Genomic DNA, 13,894 nt, shown 5'->3' with positions numbered 1-13,894 from the left:
GTAAAAGAAAGGAAAACACACCTCCTCCCGCCAAGTCCCATCACCCTGCCATGCCACCAATCCACGCCACCCATCCTCCCCACTCACAGCCATTCATCTCCCATCTGACGGCTCACGTTCGCATCACGCGGATGACGCCCCTCTTCTCCCCGGAAACCTCGCAGCCATAAATCCCCCACAAGCCACCACCATCGACAACACCACACGACCGCATCAGCCACCGCCAGACCAACAACGTGCACACACACACCAGCCAAGCGAAGCTCGCCGGAGAGAGAAGCGTCGAAGATGTTTGACCGCGGCAAGGGAGGGAAGGGTCCGGGCAAGGGCGGCGCCAAGCGCCACCGGAAGGTGCTGCGCGACAACATCCAGGGCATCACCAAGCCGGCCATCCGCCGTATGGCTCGCTGATAATCCCCAAGTGCAGGGAATCATCACAGCAATTTCCAAAGGTGGAAGTGATAAGTATGGAGTGTCGAACCCACAAGGAGCTAAAGGTAAGATCAATATTCTCTCAAGCCCTATCTGCCACTAATACGACTCTACGTACACCGAACGTTTGCTTCCAACTAGCAACGAGAAATAAAACTATGTTGTGGGTATGAAGTGGATAACTTTGCATGATATCGGAGAGCTAAAATATGAAACTAGGTGCTGTTATCATAAAGTTAGAATATATTACAAAATATTTTAAATAGCGAGAGTGGAATAATGGTGGATCGGTGTGCGGAATTGTCTTAGGCAATTGTTAACAAGACTGGTAGTCGTCATTGCAATTTCATATGAGGGAGAGGCATAAGCTAACATACTTTCTCTTCTTGGATCATATACACTTATGATTGGAACTCTAGCAAGCATCCGCAACTACTAAAGATCATTAAGGTAAAAACCAACCATAGCATTAAAGCATCAAGTCCCCTTTATCCCATACGCAACAATCCCCTTATTCGGGTTTATGCTTCTGTCACTCACGCAACCCACTATAAGCGAATCATGAACGTATTGCAACACCCTACAACGGGAATCCCTCACGCTTGCGCGACACGGAGGGCACAATAGGACAGCACCAAAATAAAACATACAACTCGTACCAATCTAGATCATCAATCAACCCAAAGACAAAGGATATCTACTCAAAACATCATAGGATGGCAACACATCATTGGATCATAATATGTGGCATAAAGCACCATGTTCAAGTAGGGATTACAGCGGGGTGCGGGAGAGTGGACCGCGTAAAAGAGATGAGGATGGTGACGATGATGGTCATGTTTGATGAAGACGATCACCGCAGCAATGATTCCCCTCCCGATGGCACTCCGGTGCCACCGAGAAAGAGGAGGAGAGGTTCTCCCCCTTGTGCTTCCTCCTCCATGGCCTCCCCCTGGATGGGGAGAGGTTCTCCCTCTGGTCCTTGGCCTTCATGACGATAATGGCCCCCTCCGGGATCTTCTTTCATGCCCTCCGGTGATAATGGACCCCTCCGGCAGGGTGCCAGAGAGGGCCTAGATTGATTTCTCATGGCTACAGAGGCTTGCGGCGGCGGAACTTCCGATCTAGGTTAATTTTCGAAGGTTTCTGTATTTATAGGAGAAGTTGGCGTTGATTTCACGTCAGGGGGCCCTCGGGGAGTCCACGAGGCAGGGGGGCGCGCCCCCACCCTCGTGGGGTCCCCATGACTCCCCTCCGGTAGATTTTCGTTCCAGTATTTTTCATATTTTCCAGAAAAAATCTCCGTTGATTTTCATCGCATTCCGAGAACTTTTATTTCTGCATAAAAACAATACTCCCTCCGTTCCTTGATATATGGTGTATAGATTTTTGAGAAAAACCCGAAATATAAGGTGTATTGCGTTGCACCACAAGTTTGGATAATTTTTTTAGGGATTTGATTACATTTCCTTATATTAGGCAACCTCCTCTATTTTCTCATGCCAATTAGTCAGGTGTAATCTCGCCCAAAACTTGTGAAATTTTTCCTCCATGTGCGTTCTTTAATTTCCGTGCCAAAAACTATACACCCTATATATAGGAACGGAGGGAGTACCACGGTAGTTCTGCTTAAAACAACGTCAGTCCGGGTTAGTTCTAATCAAATCATATACCAAAATCATATAAAATATTGTAAACATGGCATGACTACTTCATAAATTATAGATACGTTGGAGACGTATCAGCATCCCCAAGCTTAATTCCTGCTCGTCCTCGAGTAGGTAAATGGTAAAAGAAATAATTTATGAAGTGTGAATGCTAGCAAGTGCATAAGTTTCATCAATGATAGTTCCAATCACTTTTTATAGCATCATTATATATCATAACAGTAGTTCATCCTCATAAAACTTTTCATGATCAAGTAACAAGCTATTCACATGTTAAAGTATAGATCATAAACTTTCTTGAAACTAACAAACTACATTCTCAGTCATCAAACAATTGCAATTCATCTTATTTTCAGGAAGGGTCTATGTCAGAGCTTTGATTTAGCAAACTCCACATACTCAACTATCATTTAACCTTTTACAATTGCTGACACTCACGTGATATTTATGGGTTCAAAGTTTTAATCGGACACGGAGAAAGATTGGGGCTTATAGATTCGCCTCCCAACCTTTTACCTCAAGGGTAATGTCAACAATCATAGTTCATGATAACTTACATCCAATTGGATATATATAGGACAACACTATTCTAATCATGGTATTAGAATAACTATTCTGATCATAGCAGCCCTATATAGGGCCCGACAGGCCCTCCCGAACTTTCCCGTTCGCACTCGTCTCTAACCTCCCCCGATTACAGCCGCCGCTTCCTCCCTCGCCCCATCACCAACCTCCACCCACGCCCCATCGTTGACCCACGCTTCCTCCCTCACCGTCGCGGTGTTTCCTCCCCCGCCGCCCGGTGCTTCCTTCCCCGCCGCTATGGCCCTTCCTCCCCCGCACCCCCACCATCGCGGCATCCTCGCTGCCCTGCACCACCATCGCTGCGGCAACCACAACAGATCCCTACCGCCGCCACGGCGCACCCCACCTCCTCCACCCTCCTCAGAGTTCCACCTCCCCAGCCACCAAAGCGCCACTTCCCAAGGCGCCTTTCTCCTCCAGCCCTGACGCGCGCGACCCACTGGGCACCGCACCTGCATCTTCGCTGCTCCGCTCCCCAGATGCCGGCGAGCCATCCGCCACACTTCCCCGACACCAGCGAGCCATCCGCCCCGGCCCGGTCCCCAGTCGAAACCCAGGACCCCCCGTTTCTCCTCCCTCCATTCGGCCTTCCATCTGCTCGTGGCCGGGCGCCTCTGTCCTCCTGTCCGGCTGCTGTAGGTGAGAAAAACAGGGTTATCTTCTTATCTCCTCCCCGACGGCTGTAGAGAAGCAGAGAAACACATTCTTTCTATCTACCTCTCTTAATTTTATTGGGACGTTCGGATAGTACTCATCAGGCAGGCCAAACAAAATACTCGTGGAAGGTCCAACAAGGTGGTTGGAATTCCTCTTGCTTTTTAAGAACAGCTCCAGTTTGATCATATGTGTGCGTGCTCATGTGTGTTCGTATGTGTGTGTGCACCCGCCTGCTCCGCTTGCAGAGGCATGCATATCCTCATCCTCCCGCTGCAGTCCAGATTTGGGTGCAAGCACCGTCCAAGTAAGAACATTATTGCAAACTCTATTATTCAGTGCTTTGTAATTACCATATGGCCATAATCCTGGGTTTTGATCAGATTATTTCTCTAGTATGTTTATTTTGATGATATGCAGTACAAGTGATGTGGTCGCTTATTCCTTGTGCTTCTCTTCCAGACAAATACTATATTGGTACCATGTGGCATGTGCTGATCATTGCACCAGAGCTAAAATGGTCACATTAGTCTGGAAGAAATTGATGGTTTTGCTCTCTCTTGCCCTTTCCTCAAAAAGCTACAACTTACCAAAAAAATCCGGTTCGAGGAGTTTCTGAAATGCATGAAACTTGATGGTAGCTAGCTATATGGTGAGCACTAGTTTTTCTTAGCCTTTTCAATTATGTACTGGGAATTACCTGAAGCTCATCCGCATGATACATTGGGTTGTACATGAGAGCCGCTGATTTTATCGAACTACTGGTTTCAATATTTCTTCTTAGTGGCCACGTATTGTGTTTCTTTTTGTAAAAGTGTGTATTCCAAATATTAAAAAAGTAGAGCAGTTTGATGGTGGAGGGGTGCGCCTCCCCTTTCCTCCACATGCTCCTCTCTCTCTCAGCTCATTCTCCTGTCCTCAAGAGAGGTGCAGAGATACAGAGAGATCGGTGTTGAGAATAAGATCCTGATGGATGCCAAGTTCGACCAGAGCGACTGTTGCAGTTCCCCGTACTTAACAAAAGGCGTTTAAAGGAGATGATGTTGTGTAGTCAATGTTTTCTTTGTTGTTATACTCCACCAGTACTAGCTTGAATCTGAAAAATTTCATACAAAATGGTCATTTGCAAGTTACCGAGCATGTCGTTCTCTCCTCGTGCCCATGCTGCAGTCCCTATACTTTTTTGGATGAGTTTGGTGATAATTTCTGCAGCTACATACACGACGCTTCCGTGACCTGCTGCACACCTGGAGTTGTATCTAGTAACGTCTCCGGCAGTCATGCTCGCTAGCACACGGAGGTGCTACTGCATGTTAGTGCTACAAGCACACAACGTGAAGGCTATGGGAAAATTAGAAAACAACAAAGCTTCCCTATTCTTTCTCCATGTGCGACCTTCCCTGGCTCCTCTCTCTGACCTTCCACCAAGCCTTTCCGGCAGCCACGCTTGGCGGCTTCCCTGGAACCTGCAGTTCTGTTGTGCTTGTACTAATGCTTGATTTATTTGGCTTAAAAAATTTGTTTTTGCGAAGGTCAAGATGTTATGTTGCAGAAGGTCAGGTGTGTATTGTGTGTGTGTGTGTGTGTTTTATTAAAAATGCATACCTTCATTGCAAAACAATATGTTCATTCTTTGATGTGAGGATGGTTCCCGTGCTGAATCAGATAGGTAAACTTCTACAGCTGATGTCTCTTCTTCAATTTCCGTCGTCCGAGAGGATCTGTAGGCAGCGGTGTCCTTATCAGTGACACCACCTGATTGCAAAATGAAAAATCTCATCAGTTTCATTTAAAAAGAGCAGCCCTTCCTATTATGTCGAGCAATTCACTAGTTGTCAAAATTTTGTATCCATATTTTGGGGCCTCATGATGCCCAGTAGTTTGCATTATTCATTGATGCACCGCTCTTCTTTGGAGCAGAAAGACAGAAGTTCATCTTGACAACCTATATGGTTCAATGTGTATATTAAATGAAGGAAAAAAGCAATAGTAGGTGTCCAGCAGCATCAGTGTGTGGCTGCCTACAATTCTTCTATGTGCGCATGCATGCTGTGCACATGACCTATAATTCTTCTATGTGCGGACGCATGCTGTGCACATGAGCATTAGTATGAGGAAAATGCAGACCGGTCAGCGCAATAAGTTCAAAAAAAATGAGCAAGAAGTTCACATAAAAAAGTACTTCAAAACCATTATAAAAATGGATTTTCATCATTTGTAAAAAAACGGAGAAGTCCAAATTAAAAAGAGGAACATTTCAAAAGAATTTATGAAAAAAATCCCCATTATAAAAAACTAGAAGTTCAAATTAGAATAAAAGGAAGAAGTAAAAAAGTTTTAAAAAAATCCCGTTTCTTAAAAAACTAGAAGTTCAGATTTAAGTAACGGAGCAGGAAAGTTGTGTGTTTTCAACAACTTATTCATGTGCAGCAGAAGTTCAAGTCAAATTAATGGGGTGATTCAGCGATTATTCTTGAGAAAGTGGAGAAAATTATACATACTCTGTAGGTCAAAAGTTTGGCTTTAATTTATGTTTTGCGAAGGTCAAAATGTTGTGTTCGAGAAGGTCAAGTGTGTTATCTCAGCAAGTTCAAAATAAATTTAAACATGCAAGGTAAAACATGCAAGAAAACAAAAAGGGAGAAGTTCAATTTCTAAAGATGACGCGGTTCAACGTGTAAACCAATGTTGAAAGAAAATGAGAAGTTCAATTTCTAAAGATGAAGCGGTTCGACGTGCAACCCAATGTTGAAAGAAAACAAAAAGAAAGGAGAAGTTCAATTTCTAAAGATGACATGGTTCGATGTGCTAAACAATGTTGGAAGAAAATAAAAAGAAAAGGAGAAGTTCAATTTCTAACGATCACGCGGTTTGATGTGCAAACCAATGCAAAAACACAGACAAAAATGTTGTTTTGGTTTCTTAAAATATTTTTATTCATAAAAAATGATTAAGAAATAAAACCAAGAAGGCCATATTAAAAAGATGGAGAGGTTCGATGATTATATAAAACTCAGATTTTCCTCGTTATTAAAAATACGTCAGAGTGAAAACAGCAAGAAGTTCAACGTGAAAACAGCAGGAAGTTCAATTACAACACTGAATGAATTTCAGATGAAAAACTTTTAAAACCGCCGCGAGTATGAAAAAATGATCAACACGGGAAAGTTGCATGTTTATAGCAGCTTTCCATCGGTATATCACTTGCTCAATTCCGGTGAGTGGATGGAGAGTTACGAGCAGTGGATGGAGACCTACGAGCAAAAAAATCACGTGAAAACAGAGTGAAGTTCATGTACACGCGCCGATAAGTTCAGGTTCTTCACGCGGTGCATTTTCGAAGAATATGTTTCGCGATAAAGGCAGAACGCATGATCCCGTCGTTTTCGAAATTACTTGAAAACGGCTAGGAATCAGAGAAAACCATCAACATGAAAAAGATTCGCATTTTCCGTAGCTTTTCAGTGGTATATTATTTGCCCCATTCCGATAAAGTTTGTAGAAATTACGGCGAAGATATGTTTTTGCCATTTTCGAAACTGACTTAAAACCGTAAAGAATTGGGAGAAACAATACATACCAAAAAGTTTCGCATTTGTTCAAGCTTTCCAACGCCATATCATTTGCTGCATTTGGAGGAACGGTTAAAAAATTAGCTCGAAAATACAAACTCGGTAGGACTTGGACCATTTTCTAAATTACTCTTAAACCATTCAAAATTAGAAAAAAAACTTTCAAGATGAAAAAGTAGCGCATTTTCATAAGCTTTCCAACGCCGTATCATATGCCTCCATTGGATTAGCCGTTTAGAAATGACATCGTAAAAACGAACTCAGCTGTTCGGTTTACGAATTTTTTTTGTTTTTTCAAATTACTCTTTAACCATAGGGAATTAGAGAAGACATTCAGCATGTGTAAGGAACAGTTTTGCAGCAGCTTTCCAACGCCATATTATATGCCTCATTCCGATAAACGGTTTAGAAATGTGATCGAAAATACGATTCATGTTTTTTGTGCGAAGAAAAAATGGTTTTCAAAACTGCTCTTAAACCGCTTATATTTTGCCAAAAATTTAAGGTGGGTCATGATATTGGTGTCCATAGCTTTCCAACGGTATATGGCAAGCCCCATTTGGGCAATGTTGGCGGAAGTTTAACCTAGTTCACAGGGAAGTTCAACGTACTACTAGCGGGGCAGGTCAGGTTGTGATCAGAATATTATTCTGATCCCGTATATATATCGGGATCTTTCCAACATAATGTGCTTGCCAAAGGATAAAATGTAAAAAGGAAAGGTGAAGATCATCATGACTCTTGCATAAGGGTAGAAGATAAAAGTAAAAGATAGGCCCTTCGTAGAGGGAAGCAGAGGTTGTCATGCGCTTTTATGGTTGGATGTACAAAATCTTAATGCAAAAGAATGTCACTTTATATTGCCACTTGTGATATGGACCTTTATTATGCAGCCCGTCGCTTTTATTTCTTCCACATCACAAGATCGTATAAAGCTTATTTTCTCCACATTAATAGATCATACATATTTAGAGGGCAATTTTTATTGCATGCACCAATGACAACTTACTTGAAGGATCTTACTCAATCCATAGGTAGGTATGGTGGACTCTCATGGAAAAACTAGTTTAAGGAATGTTTGGAAGCACAAGTAGTATCTCTACTTGGTGCAAAGAATTTGGCTAGCATGAGGGGGAAAAGCAAGCTCAACATGTTGGATGATTCAAGACAATATACTTTATTTTAGATATAAGAAAACATAACCCATTACATTGTCTTCCCTGTCCGACATCAACCTTTTAGCATGCCATATTTTAATGAGCACTAACAATTACAAAAGATGTCCAAGATAGTATATTTATATGTGAAATCTCTCTTCCTTCAATATTCTTTCATGAATTGTTCAAGTGACCAATTCTACGTTTGCTAACTTTCAATAAGTTTACTACCTATACTTATTCTGTGTGAAGTCATTACTCCCCATGGTATAAGCATATGAAACATATATAAATTCATATTTATGATATTCAATTCATTCAACCATTTACTCATAGGATATATGTGAAGCACGTGAGTAAATGACAAACTACTCCAAAAAGATATAAGTGAAGGACACTGAGTAGTCAAATAATTAACTAGCCATGGGAGGATTCTTTTTCATTCAAGATTTCAGATCCAATGATTATATTCAAACATCAAGTAAAATTGAAAATATTCTCCAAGCAAAACACATATCATGTGACGAATAAAAATATAGCTCCGAGTAAGGTATACCGATAATTTTGAAGACGAAAGAGGGGATGCCTTCCGGGGCATCCCTAAGCTTAGGCGCTTGAGTCTTCCTTGAATATTAACTTGGGGTGCCTTGGGCATCCCCAAGCTTAGGGTCTCTCCACTCCTTATTCTCTTCATATCGATATCTCACCCAAAGCTTGAAAACTTCAATCACACAAAACTTAACGAAACTTCGTGAGATAGGTTAGTATGATAAAGAGTAAACCATTCACTTTGGTACTGTCAAATACAAGACTCATAATTCTTATCACACAATTCCTACTGTACCATATCATTTCTACAATTTATATTGAGAAATATAAGCCATAGAAACTTGAAAACAAGCAAACTATGCAATGAAAACAGAATCTGTCAGAAACAGAACAGTCTGTAATGATCTGAACACCAACCATACTTCTGCTACTCCAAAACTTCTGAAATAAATTGTTGGACGTGAGGAATTTGTATATTAATCTTCTGAAAAAAGAATCAACTCAATCGCACTCTTCTGTAAAAAATGGCAGCTAATCTCGTGAGCGCAAAGTTTCTGTTTTTTACAGCAAGATCACATTAACTTTCACCCAAGTCTTCCCAAAGGTCTTACTTGGCACTTTATTGAAACAAAAGCTATAAAACATGATTAATACAGTAGCTTAATCACGAGAACACACAAGAACATTAAGGGTAAATACTGGCTTGTCTCCCAACAAGCGCTTTTCTTTAATGCCTTTTAGCTAGGCATGATGATTTCAATGATGCTCACATAAAAGATAAGAATTGAAACATAAAGAGAGCATCATGAAGAATATGACTAGCACATTTCAACCTAACCGGCTTCCTATGCCTAGGGATTTTGTGAGCACACAATTTATGGGAACAAGAATCAACTAGCATAGGAAGGCAAAACAAGTATAACTTCAAAACTTTAAGCACATAGAGAGGAAACTTGATATTATTGCAACTCCTACAAGCATGTATTCCTCCCTCATAATAGTTTTCAGTAGCATCATGAATTAGTTCAACAATATTACCATCACATAAAGCATTCTTTTCATGATCTACGAGCATAGAAATTTTACTGCTCTCCACATAAGCAAAATTCTCCTCATTCGGAATGGTGGGATCACTAGTTCCTAAAGTTGACACTCTTCCAAACCGCTTTAGATGATAGTATTATTCATACTCCAAAAGATATAAGTGAAGTTCATGGAGCATTCTTCAATTAATATAGACTAACCAATATCCAAGCTCAAAATGTATAAGTGAAGCACACGAAGCATTCTATAAAGCCATACTCAAAAAATTTAAGTGAAGCACAAAGAGCAATTCTATAAGATCATACTTAAAAGATATAAGTGAAGCACATGAAGCATTCTATAAATAAATGAAGGGCTATATCATACTAGCATGGTTCTTAAAGAAAAAGAAAAACACAAAGGACACAAATCATGTGAACAAAACAAAAACCAAGGTATACCGATAATTGTTGAAGAAGAAAGATGGGATGCCAACCGGGGCATCCCCAAGCTTAGATGCTTGAGTATCCTTAGAATATTTACTTGGGGTGCCTCGGGCATCCCCAAGCTTGAGCTCTTGCCTCTCTTTATTCTTCTCACATCGGTAACTCCTCGTTCTTCGAACACTTCATCCACACAAAACTTTAACCAAAACTTTGTGAGATCCGTTAGTATAATAAAGCAAATCACTACCTTTAGGTACTGTTTCAAACTCATTCCAATTTCATATTAGAACTATATATACTGTATTCCAACTTCTCTATGGTTCCATACCCTCCGATACTAGCCATAGATGCATCAAAATAAGCAAACAAAACACGAAAAACAGAATCTGTCTAAAACAGGACAGTCTCTAGTAATCTGGAGGTTTAGTAAACTTCTATAACTCCAAAAATTATGAAATAAATTTGAAAATTTGAAAAATTTGTACAGAAGTAAAGTTAAAAAAGTTTCAGACCCATTTTACTTTCCAGTAAAAAATGTAAAATCACGCGCTACAGCCAAAGTTTATGTTTTTTGTTCTGCACATAGTAAACAAGCAATCTAATCATCCTAAAACCAAAGCTTGGCACATTATTTTTATAATACAATGGATATATGTAAGGGTATAATTATTTACAGAGAAACTTCCATGAAAAATTCTACATTGTTTCCCTAAGCATGAACACGAGTGCTCAAGGTCGACCGTCACTTCTTCAATGCATAACTTTCCAATCACTTCTCTTTTTGAAAAACTTTTTAGGCATGAGAGGCAAGTAATTTTTTTTGTATTTTCATTCTTTTAATTTTTTTGTATGTTTCACCCACAACTAAACAGAAACAAAAAAGGAAAAACAAAATCTACTTAGTGAAGAAAGCAAACAAGCACACACAAGAATATCAACCCCACACTATTGCTCCCCGGCAACGGCGCCAGAAAAGAGCTTGATAATCCCCAAGTGCAGGGAATCATCATAGCAATTTACAAAGGTGGAAGTGATAATTATGGAGTGTCGAACCCACAAGGAGCTAAAGGTAAGATCAATATTCTCTCAAGCCCTATCTGCCACTGATACGACTCTACGTACACCGAACGTTTGCTTCCAACTAGCAACGAGAAATAAAACTATGTTGTGGGTATGAAGTGGATAACTTTGCATGATATCGGAGAGCTAAAATATGAAAGTAGGTGCTGTTATCATAAAGTTAGAATATATTACTAAATATTTTAAATAGCGAGTGTGGAATAATGGTGGATCGGTGTGCAGAATTGTCTTAGGCAATTGTTAATAAGACCGATAGTCGTCATTGCAATTTCATATGAGGGAGAGGCATAAGCTAACATACTTTATCTTCTTGGATCATATGCACTTATGATTGAAACTCTAGCAAGCATCTGCAACTACTAAATATCATTAAGGCAAAACCCAACCATAGCATTAAAGTATCAAGTCCCCTTTATCCCGTACACAACAATCCCCTTACTCGATTTTATGCTTCTGTCACTCACGCAACCCACTATAAGCGAATCATGAACGTATTGCAACACCCTACAGTGGAAATCCCTCATGCTTGCGCGACACAGAGGGCACAATAGGACAACACCAAAATAAAACATACAACTCATACCAATCTAGATCATCAATCAACCAAAGACAAAGGATATCTACTCAAAACATCATAGGATGACAACACATCATTGGATCATAATATGTGGCATAAAGCACCATGTTCAAGTAGGGATTACAGAAGGGTGCGGGAGAGTGGACCGCGTAAAAGAGATGAGGATGGTGACGATGATGGTGATGTTTGATGAAGATGATCAGCGCGGCGATGATTCCCCTCCCGATGGCGCTCTGGTGCCACCGAGAGAGAGAGAGAGAGGATAATGGCCCCTCCGGGATCCTCTTCCATGCCCTCCGGTGATGATGGCCCCCTCCAGCAGGGTGCCAGAGAGGGCCTAGATTGATTTCTCATGGCTACAGAGGCTTGCGGCGGCGGAGCTTCCGATCTAGGTTAATTTTGGAGGTTTCTGTATTTATAGGAGAAGTTGGTGTTGATTTCACGTCAGGGGGCCCTTGGGGAGTCCACGAGGCAGGGGCGCGCCCCCACCCTCGTGGGGCCCCCGTGAGTCCCCTCCGGTAGATTTTCATTCCAGTATTTTTCATATTTTCCAGAAAAAATCTCCGTTGATTTTCATCGCATTCCGAGAACTTTTATTTCTGCACAAAAACAACACCACGGTAGTTCTGCTGAAAACAGCGTCAGTCCGGGTTAGTTCTAATCAAATCATACCAAAATCATATAAAAATATTGTAAACATGACATGAATACTTCATAAATTATAGATACGTTGGAGACGTATCACTCGCAGGGGCGGCGTGAAGCGCATCTCGGGGCTCCTCTACGAGGAGACCCGCAGCATGCTCAAGATCTTTCTCAAGAATGTCATCCGCGATGCCGTCACCTACACCGAGCACGCCTGCCGCAAGACCGTCATCGCCATGGACATCGTCTACGCGCTCAAGCGCCAGGGCCGCACCCTCTACGGCTTCGGCGGCTAGGCCGCGCCGGTCCTCTCGAATCCACCTCCACCTTGCGCCGCCAGATTCATAGTATAGCTAGCTATGGTTGTTTAGTGTTCAATTTCACTGTTGTTGTTCAGTATTTGGATGTACTATGATAGAATGGAAATCGCAGCATTTTACCCTCGAATTCTTCTGCAATATCTTGCTCTGTTTTTCGTTTGTGAGAAATCTTGCTCTCTTGTTGTGTGCTTGTGCGCTTTGTTAAAACTTATCAGTGTGTTCGCCCATTTCCATTCCGTGGCTGTAGTTTTCTGCCCCCAATCGATCGAGTTGGCTTCAGTGTGCAGTAGATTCCAACCATCCCTACATTTTTGTCTGTGCAGTGTGATGAACACAGCGATGATTTATCAAGCATGATGGTTCATATAAGACACGCTTCAATTTTACAACCAATTATTATAGATCGCCCATCAAACTACTTCAATTAAAACTTTTCCAATGTATACTACTATCTGCAGATGTTCAATATGCCAGTATATACACGTATAATAATACAGTCCAGATGGACTATGGAAGTAGTATAAATGAACATTAGGAAACACCCTGCATGAGCATAACCTTTTTACTTCGAGTGGATCAACATTGTCAAGACTCATGAGTGTCTTTGCTTTGAGTGCCAAGGGAGTGTACAGAGCTAACCTTTATTAGTAGTAAGATTCAAAGAAACGAACTAATGGCCTTTATTACCGAGTAGGAGTATTTAAAAAGAGCAACAAAAACATGTACAGAGCTAACCTTTCCATTTGAGTGTCAAAGTGCCTACTCCTGGTTTTCCCCTCTCCATCTCCGGTTCATGATCTATCTCACTTAATATGTGAATTCATCAACCAAAAAATAATAATATGTGTATTCGATGAAGTAAACACCATTGTTCTCAAGTATTGATTGTCTCTGCAATGTGACATGAAATTGGTCTGATATCGACACCAATTGTATTGAATGAATATTGCAGCAGTTGCAAAATTCAGAGAGCAAGTGCACATGTGCTGATATGACAAAAAATTCTGCATTGTTGAGATGTAAACCTTTTCTTCTGAAAAACAAGAGTCTCTTGGAACAGTTCGAGCGCAAAAGCAATCTTGGTGTAATCGTGTGCCTGATATTATTCATGAAAAAATGTTAATAGGAGGGAGAATACATCAAATGAAAACATAGAAAGAGATCTAGTGGCAGATGTGCATTAATCA

The 13,894-nt window shown here is 41.0% G+C and overlaps 1 protein-coding gene across 1 annotated transcript; it reads left to right on the top strand.

The window, feature by feature from the left end:
- Positions 1–245: 245 nt before the first annotated feature.
- On the top strand, positions 246–12,683 carry LOC147960610 (histone H4). The gene is made up of 2 exons (XM_087536464.1): positions 246–403; positions 12,487–12,683. The coding sequence occupies exons 1-2, from the start codon at positions 289–291 to the stop codon at positions 12,681–12,683; spliced, it is 312 nt and encodes a 103-aa protein (XP_087392590.1). The 5' UTR covers positions 246–288.
- Positions 12,684–13,894: the final 1,211 nt, after the last annotated feature.

Source organism: Triticum urartu, chromosome 7A (genome assembly GCF_056163025.1).
Source record: "Triticum urartu cultivar PI428250 chromosome 7A, HENAU_Tu73, whole genome shotgun sequence".
NCBI lineage: Eukaryota > Viridiplantae > Streptophyta > Magnoliopsida > Poales > Poaceae > Triticum > Triticum urartu.
This window is presented reverse-complemented; position numbering and strand designations above follow the sequence as displayed.